The sequence below is a fragment of the Thunnus thynnus genome, chromosome 10 (genome assembly GCF_963924715.1).
Source record: "Thunnus thynnus chromosome 10, fThuThy2.1, whole genome shotgun sequence".
Classification (NCBI taxonomy): Eukaryota; Metazoa; Chordata; class Actinopteri; order Scombriformes; family Scombridae; genus Thunnus; species Thunnus thynnus.
The window spans coordinates 9,324,145-9,333,620 of record NC_089526.1 but is presented as its reverse complement, the minus strand read 5'-3'; the positions used below and the strand labels follow the sequence as shown (position 1 = coordinate 9,333,620).

At 38.2% G+C, this 9,476-nt stretch overlaps 1 protein-coding gene across 1 annotated transcript; it reads left to right on the top strand.

Annotated features, from left to right (window-relative positions):
* Positions 1-337: 337 nt before the first annotated feature.
* Positions 338-7,874, top strand: zmp:0000000881 (uncharacterized). Its single transcript, XM_067600119.1, has 5 exons — positions 338-604; positions 2,464-2,628; positions 3,824-3,962; positions 4,627-4,734; positions 6,241-7,874. The coding sequence occupies exons 2-5, from the start codon at positions 2,483-2,485 to the stop codon at positions 7,126-7,128; spliced, it is 1,281 nt and encodes a 426-aa protein (XP_067456220.1). The 5' UTR covers positions 338-604; positions 2,464-2,482; the 3' UTR covers positions 7,129-7,874.
* Positions 7,875-9,476: the final 1,602 nt, after the last annotated feature.

Here is a 9,476-nt window from a genome sequence, read left to right as displayed (position 1 = left end):
GATGAGTTAGAAGGAGTAGATGCTATTTTTAGGATTTTGACGTGGTAATAATAGGACTTTTTTCTTGAAAAACCATATCAGACACACATGAGAAGAGGTCCTTTAAATATGTTTGACAGTAGAACAGCTCTACTTGAAATGTCTTAGTAGTTTCCTGCAATATTTTGTAAAATATGCTTTTCAACCAACAACAAAACTTTAGAGTTATGGTTTACCAGAGGATAAAATGGCAAAGAGTCTACAGGCATGTCAGTCTTGTGTTAAAGTCTGTTAGAATCGTGTTTCCTGTAGCAATGCCTCTGTGGTTGGGTTCACAGCTTGGGTTATGGTTGTGGTTAGAGGAAATGTCAGGTTCAGAGTCCTCTGGGGATCATGAATGTCTGTACAAAACTACGATTATTAACTATTCTCACTGGGTGTACATCAATTTACGCTGCGTTTCTCATTCCTGACCTCCAGTCAGGCTGCGGCAGCACTAAGGTGTGCCTGCTTCGCTCAGGGCTATGGACAACATACAAGAAGGCGTGGAGCAGGTATAAAGAGAGACAACTATGTCAACTCATGTTCAGACCTGACGCAGCTCCATTCCCTCAACAGCATAAAGGTAAGAACCTGAGAAAAATTCTGTGGAGCAACAAAGTACAACATATTTATCCACTTTTAGAAAAGGTACAGGGCTAGTGTATTGTTAAAATTACTGATAAGCTTTCTACTTTTTGTTTTTGTCCTGCTGAACCAGTCAGTCCAGAGTTGTGGCACTGGATCATCTAGATTTTATTACATGAGGAGCTTTTAATTAAGTGTCTTTATTGAACAGAATATATCTGCTGATAAACCTTTCATTTATTCAGTGGTTATTACACTGTTTAACACCTTCATTTACTCATTTGAGATTATGTATTGCTTTAAGGTGACTGACTGTGCTCTTTCAAATACTATGACTATTCATTTTAATGCTATTTGCTGTTGTGACTTTGTGTTTTTTATGTGCTTGCCCTAGAAGATGCCGACTTTGTAAGGCAGACAAGGCAAAGACACATTTTTCCCCCTCTTGTGGACTTACCAGTTTGTCCACTATTTAATCTTGCTGTTATACAACACACAGCTGAAAGTCTGTTTGAAATGGGCTGCAGAATGTTTTCCTTGAGGTCAGCCTTCTGTCAAAATTCTTAAAAATCAACATGACTGTTTAGATCAGCGCCCTGGAGCTCTTATTTACACAAGTGCGGTTATGGTTGATTTATATGATTACTTAGGTGAGCAGCTTGCTTGAATTATCCGTTCATCTTAGTTTTCTGTAGGTTACCTCAGGATTCAGGATATCCTGGTTTAAGACGGTTGAATCACCACCCATTCTGTATCTCCGATTTGTTCAGCGGTTCAAATATTGATTCCAGTTGACTGGAACAACATGTTCTTTTTTTTCCTCTGAAGTGTAACACCAGTCTTACTCAACAGAGATCACACTTCCTCACCTGGGAATGCTTATTTCCACTTATTTCAACATACAGTATTTACTCCTCAGCTCTGATAGACTGTTAACAGGCATTTATGCTAGAATGAAAGATAAGTCACAAACACTTGACAATCCGACACAGTAGCTCTGTAGTTAAGTGGCAGTTTGGTGAAGCTCATCATGTTTGCGATAGATGTCATGATTTCATTGAGACTGTCAGAGGTTTTGATCTGGTCTGGTGATATTGTATATGTTTCTTATTGCAAACAAATCTCATTAAAAGACCATGACGCCTGATCAAAACCTATTAAAATCATAAAAATGAGCCATGTCCATGTCCATTCATCATGATGAACATGGGTACTGTAGTTTATTTTGAGTCGAGCCCACATACAGCATCCTGTTGTCGTAAATATTCAGCAGCTGATAACAGTCCCCAACAAATGAATTAATTCCTAAAAAAACTATAGTGCCTAGCTGTTTTCTGTCATTATTTAGCTATTTTTTTAATGAAACTATATATTTGTGACCTGTTTTTAAAGATTTACATGGGCTGAGTGACACTGTTTTTTCATTGGATTTGTTGAAAATGAGAAAAATTTAGAATATCACAGCATTATCTGTTAATTCTGCTCTCTGTTTGGTTGCTTGTGTGGTTGCAATTATAATAGTAACCCCTTCCTGCACTGCTCATGCAGCACAGTCAAAAGTAGTGCACAAAGTAGCAAAGAGGAAAGTCCCAAAAATAACAATGACAAATTACAAAGACCAGTCCCAAACTCGAACATTACTCAAGAGTACAATGTTCACTCAAAGACACCACAAAAAAATGGTGAATCAAGACAGACTCCAGACTCTCAAACAATAAATAAACATTATGGTCTTCACCAAATTGGCATTTACCGTAGGAAATATGTTTTCTGCTATTTTATCTACCCCCTGTAATTATATTGTTTGGCCTAAATTTCAACATGGTTATAAAAAAAGATTTCACCCTCACTCCACAGCCCTCACAACATTGCATAGATGGCGTACTCCACCAGCACTCTGGCAAAGGGTTGCTTTGGGAAGGTGTACAAAGAGAAGTACAATGATACCTGGGCTGCTATAAAGAAGGTCCCTCAGCATCTCATCAGTAGAAAGGACCTGCAGAGAGAGTGTGATGTCTACAAGTAAGTACTTGTGTTAATGTTTGCACTCTCAAAAAGCTATTTTTTAAAAAATACTGTAACCTAAAAACACCTAAGTTTCCACACTGCCACCTTTCCAGGAACTAAGTAAAATTGTAGTCCCCCTACCTCCCCCCTTTTTTAAAATTTGAAACATTGCAGACCATTTCAGGGAATCACTGTTTACGTATCCTTAGCAGATACTAATATCCCATCACAAAAAACACACAAAACAAACTGATGAGATATGATAATACATTCACAGTTAAATCCTGATATGTTAAGCAATTAAAGACAACATAGTTTGCTAAGTGTGCAAAGTAAGCCCAATTTACTCCAATAACAGTTATTGCTGGCCACTCACAACAAAAATATGTGCTAAGGGGGGGACCATGCTTTCACAGACTCATCTAAGGTCTGGCCCAGTACAATCTCTCATGAGGAAAATGTGATTGTAATTTATCATACCACATTGATAAAGTAGGTCCATGATTGTGGCATGCACTTTGCATTGTTGCTAGACAATACTAGTCTCTGTTTGAACAGAAGTTACTTACTCTTAACCTACAGCAATTTGAGAAAATGTATAGTATTTGATATTGGATTATACTAGGGCTGCATCTAACAATTATGTTATTATCGATTAATCCGCCGATGATTTTCTTGACTAATCGATGAATCATTTTGTCTATAAAATGTCAGAAAATAGAGAAAAATGCCTGTTGTAATTTCTTAAAGCTCAAGGCGACATCTTCAAACAGTCCAAAATTCAAAGATTATCCAAAGAAGTTTACCATCATGTCTGACACATAGAAGCATAAAATTCTCACGTTTAAGAAGCTTCAATGTCTTAATATTTGGTGTTTTTGCTTTAAAAATTACTAACACGATTATTCGATTATTAAAATAGTGGCAGATTAATTTGCTGCTGATCAACTAATCAATTAATTGACTAATCACTGCAGCTCTAGACTATACAAATAAATACTTCACTTTAGCTTAAGGGGTTTTACTTACTGGTGATATTCATTTCAGTGCTCAAAACTTTACAGAAAATTCATACACAATCTCTTCTCCACATTATATAGGATACAGACTGTTTATATTTATATTTCCACAAAAGATAGTCATTTAGTTTTAGTTTTATGCCGATTTCTGCTTTTCTTTCTCTTTCTAACTTGTTGCCACTCATCTGCAGCAAGGTGAGTCATCCCAACATAGTGAAGCTTCTGGGCAATATAAATCTCAAAGACGGGAAATGGGTCATTCCACTTGAGTTTATCTTCGGAGAGGACCTAGAAACCACCATCTTCAAGTCATCAAGGTCTAAAATACAGGTAAGGTTATCTTGACAAAGGACGAAGGCACTTGATTCATGGTGAAATTAATGATTTAAGTATTTAGAATACATAAAACCAGTAGAAGTAGTAGAACCACACACTACTTTTATGAAACCATGTAAAGGAATGAACACACTGCATAATTAAAAGTCTGATTATAGCCCCAACTTGGCCAAGATGACTCATTGTCAAGATCGTGGAGAGTCTGCATGGTTTGTGCTAAATAAAGCATTTGTATCATGACATTATCTTGTAGTATGCATTGGTTTAGGATACAAATCTTCCTACCAACCAAATCTCAGAACAGTCAAAGCCATCAAGATATCACCTCATGTTTGAATTTTATGACTGAAATCTGGACAAATCCTAATGCAATCATGCAGTTTGAGGTTAATGTGAGAAATCTAAACAATGTCCTCCTTTCTATAACTGTAGTCTTTCTGTTGTCTTTAATGTGTGCTGTCCAAAGTGCTTTAGTGTGGATACTACCTTCCTTATTAATTTCACATGTTACATCCTGTTGACTTCTGACAAGCAAGTTTAATTCAGGCGTGAAGGAAAAGGGTGTGCAAGTCATTATAAGGAAGTTGGTTTGAATATTACACAGGTGCTTTCTGATGCCAGTCCAGCTAAATTAGATCACATATTTTTGTTTGTACAGTTGACTCCATCTAATAAAGGCACTATCATCATTGGCATGTGTGAAGGGCTGCTTTTCCTCCACTCCAAAGATGTCGTCCATCAAGACCTCAAGCCTGAAAACATCATGGTGAGTGGAGGCCTTTGTAGTATGAAGGTGTTATGTTTCAAGTGTGAAAAGTGGGAGAGCTGTGCATTCATTAGTCAAAATTCCCAAAAACATAGCAGATATAATTTAGCATGGGTCAGAGGTGGAACACTTTGAATCAGATATAATTATACAGGTGTTCTGAGGGCAGATACAAACAGATGAATCATTATTTTGTATTAAGAGTTCTAAAAACAGTGTTTCATAAAGAAAACTCTCTGGGGTCAAAAGAGTTCTTTGACGAATCACTGCTGTTTAAAAATTTAAATTTTGCCAGTTCTGGGTGTTATTTCTAAATAACAAACTACTGTTTGACTGTACACTCAATCATGTCATGTCTTGTTACCTGATTACTGCAGACAAACACAATAAAATAGACTTTAGATTCATGAGATACATTTTCTATTATGGTAACTGAGAGAACTCAGTGTACTGCAACTAGAAGAAACACAAGCAAATGAAGAAAAGATCTTCACCACTTTGACATATATGCAGAAACGTACAGAAACGTGAGTAATATACAACCAACACCAACACCAATAATCCTGGAATCATGCAATCAGGATGTTAAAGCTAAAATAAGCATTTTTGACAAGAAGTCAACTTCAATTTTCTGTATTTGCACTGCATTTCTTGATATCATGTATGTGTTGTCAAAGTGGTAAAGATGTGTTGAGCTCATTCATAGTCACTTTTCCATCAAATTTCTAATCGCTGGGTAGAAGTAAAATTAGAATGGCTGGCTTAAAGGTGCAGTGTGTAGGATATAGTGGCATCTTTGGTGAGATTGCAACCAACTGAATACCAACCTCAACTCCCTCCCGGTCCCCTTCCATGCCTGTAGGATAACCTATGGTGGCCTGGAAACTTGTGAAAAATGTGAAAGGCCCTCCCTAGAGCCAGTGTCTGGTTTGTCCGTTCTGGGCTACTGTAGAAACATGGTGGTGCAACATGGCAGGCTTGTGGTAGAGGACCCGCTCCCCATGTAGATATAAAGGGCTCATTAAAAGGTAACAAAAACACAGTGATTCTTATTTTCAGGTGATTATACACTAATTAAAACATACTTGAATACCCTTATTTATTAATTCATACTACAAATATTATATTCCATTTCTGCCAAGTCCATTCCGCTAGATGCCACTAAAGTCTGTACACTGCACTTCTGTGAACCTACGCAGAGAAGGTTGTTAAGGGGAACTCTAGGCTGAAGTGCTCACTGAGAAGCTGACATGCATTGCACACCTTCCAAATCTCAGCAATTGCTGTCAGAAGGTGGGTCCAACACAATTGTAAACATACTGCATACAAGTATAAAAGAAACAGCCACACAAATATCTCTGAGCAAAACCTGTGCAGCCTGCAGAAGCAGTTTATGGCTCAATCAATTGTTTTGTTGCTTATTATTTTGTGAGAAAATATTTCATACTATCTACATTTCCCTCTGGAAGCTGTTCATCTGAAGATTTAATGACGTTTTTCCTCCAGGTGGAACATAACACCAACAGAGCTGTAATCATCGACCTGGGATTGGCCAAGTTCTTCAAGCATGGTCTCAACTCTGCCATCGACATGGGGAACGAGGCCTATTCAGCCCCTGAGGTGCTGCAGAGGCGCAGCCAGCGGGACCAGCGCTCGGACGTGTGGGCGATGGGTAAGATCATCGCTGAGCTTTGTGCCCGTATTCGGCTGTACACCCCCAGCGTCTGTCCCGCCAAGATCAAGGAAACCCTGCAGGGTCAGCCATACTGTCACGCTGTTTGTAGGATGGTAGAGACCAACCCCTCTGTAAGGGCCTCCATGGGTGGGGTCATAAGTGACATACGGAGGGCCGGAGGTGCAGGCATCGTCACAGATAGACCTGTTAGACAAGATCACCTTCTGCCACCTTCATCCCAAATTAATGCCAGAAACCGTACTCCGTCACCAGTGAACAGAGGTTTGAACAGAGATCCATCACCAATGAACAGGGCTCCATCACCGTTTCACAGGGATCCATCACCATTAAACAGGGCCCCCTCTCCATTTAATCCATTACCTCGGAACAGGTCTCCAGAACCACTGAAATGGGAGCGCTCACCCAAACCTCAACCTGCACGCCACCTCTCTCCTTCCCCTCATAGGACAGAGGACAAGAAAGATAAGCAGGCTCTGGTCCCAACTGGTGCAGCAGGCGTCACGCAGGACTTCATGAAGATGAGGCTGTACCAAGAAGCTGCCAAGGATCTGCCCTGCAACCTGCCCACAACAGGGAGGGTGGTGGTGCGGCGCTTTGAGAAGAAAAACGGAGAGGTTGGAACATGGGAGCAGAGGGAGGTGGTGACACGTGATGGGAAAATAGTCAAGTATGATGATGTCAAGTTTAACAGCAATTAAGACTAGTCAGAGTCCGGTTACGGGTTAGCTATTTGATGTTACTCAAATAGCAATTGCATGTGCAGGTTAAATGGTTAATTCAGGGTCACCTAACTTTTGGTATCTTCGTAGGAAAGCATGTGAAAATACATTTCCGTTGAGATAAAGAGTAAACTGAGATTAAGCTACTGTAGGCAAATGTTTCTAGAGCAGATAAAATGCACATAAAATCTGTTTAAAACTAGAAAATATTGTAGTTTAATGCTGCAATAAGAATACCTCTTGAAGTGGCATTGGTCATGCTGTAACATGATATTCAGCCATGATTGATTGAGGTGCTCATTTACCTGGAGAGAAAGAAATATCAGTGGGCATGAACAACCATCTGTGAACACATAGGACTGTGAACATGGCTCATACGTTATGTATATATTTGTGTATATGAATAAATACTGAAACATCAGTTGCTATTCCATAGATTTGCATTTTTTTCTTTTCGTTTTGGAGATTTTATGCTCATATTTATTACACTTTTTTTTATTATGTTGTCATTGCTTTAACTTCATTGTCATCATCATCTGAGCAGACAATGAAAAGAAGCAAACACAACTAGTTGATGGTTATAATTAAAGGTGGTTATTGTTTTCTTGCTAATATTAACATCATCAGAATGCAGACAAAGTGGGTCAACAGCATGCAACAAACAATTTATAATACTGGTTTTCATTAGGCATCATAGCTCCAATTTTGGTGAATTTTATGGCTAAACTTATGAGGTATATGATTACGTGGGTCAAGAAGGTCCTACAATCCGATGACCACATTTCTAAAACTTATTGTGCAGAACTGATGAAAAGATGGTGACATGATAGAGATGGTGAGGATGAGATACTGCTACGAGGTTGCATTTTCCGTCTTGTTTGTAGTTAACAGGAAATCTCAAACTTGTTAAAAGATTTTTTTTTTTTAATTAACCAAAACTGGATTAAAAAGCACCACCATGTGGCTCTTTGTAAAGCACAACATGTGAAAGTATATCACCTTTAAGTATGTATGAGTCTGACTCACTGAAAGTCATCCTTCATGTAAAGGATTTAGGTACTCTCCAAAACTCATTTAAAAAATCCTGGTTACCATCAACCTTATGTCTCTGTCACTCATTGTGAATGTATTTCTTTTTTTTAGATTTTTGGTATCCTGGGTTACTCTACCATAAAACTAAAAAAGTTTACAGCTTTCATTTTTTCCCATTATTTTTCATTATCAATTAATCTGCTGTTTATTTGATTAATCTATTACATTTTTAGTCTATAAAAAATAAATGTCCGGCGTAGTTTCCTAAAACCAATGATAATTTCTTCAGATTTCTTGTTTTGTCCAAATAGACAAAGATTTTCGATGTAATGTTAGGAAGGAAATGTAACTCCTTATATTTGAGATGCTGGAACCAGCTTGAAAAAGTTCTTAAACCATTAAATGATAATGAAAATTGTTGCCAATTAATTTCATCAACTAATCATTTAAATGACTAATCATTCCTAGAATTCCTAGTTCTGCCACTGATTAGAACTCAGACACAGAAGCAAAAAAAATCTTTTTCAATCTACTGACCCTTTTAAAAAACCAGAAGAGCTTGTTTCAGAGTTCAGGAGTTTGTTGTTGTTTAACACCTCTGCAGTAATGAACTGTATCTGACCCCACCACCGTCTAGTGACCCGCACCAGACAACTTAAAACATCAACAACGCTGACCACTCTGAACTCCACCCACTCATTAAAGAGTTATTTAATATCAGATGACAATTGTATTTTTGTCATCCTCCAGTGGTAAAGTTAGCACATTGCTACAGTGATGGAAGTGTACTGGATGTGGCCAATACACCCTAAAGTCACTGTTGGATGTGCTTACAGGTGCAACAGAGCACACTTCTGACCACAGTGATAGTGCACATATCCTCTCTTATTAAAAAAAAGGTTAAAGGAATATTTTGGAAAATTGACTTATTCGCTTTTTTGTTGAGAGTTAGATGAGAAGATAGATACCACTCTGATATGTTACATATGAAATATTACCAGCTTAGCATAAAGACTGGAACCACAGGGAACCAGCTGGCCTGGTGAGAATTTGAGGTTTTAAGGACGATTATGTGCCAGACTTTTTATTTATTTTTTATTTTATTTCACTTCACATGTTGCTCCTCCTCCAAACAAATGGTATTGAAAGTTCAAAAGTACCAACATTCAAATGTCTGAAGGGATTTGTGGCAACTGTACACATAAGGGTAAGCTTGATTTGCTTTGTCAGCAGCGGCTACAACTCATGTGGGTCTGGGGCTGTTCATCATTCAGTCTATCATGACCACAAATTGA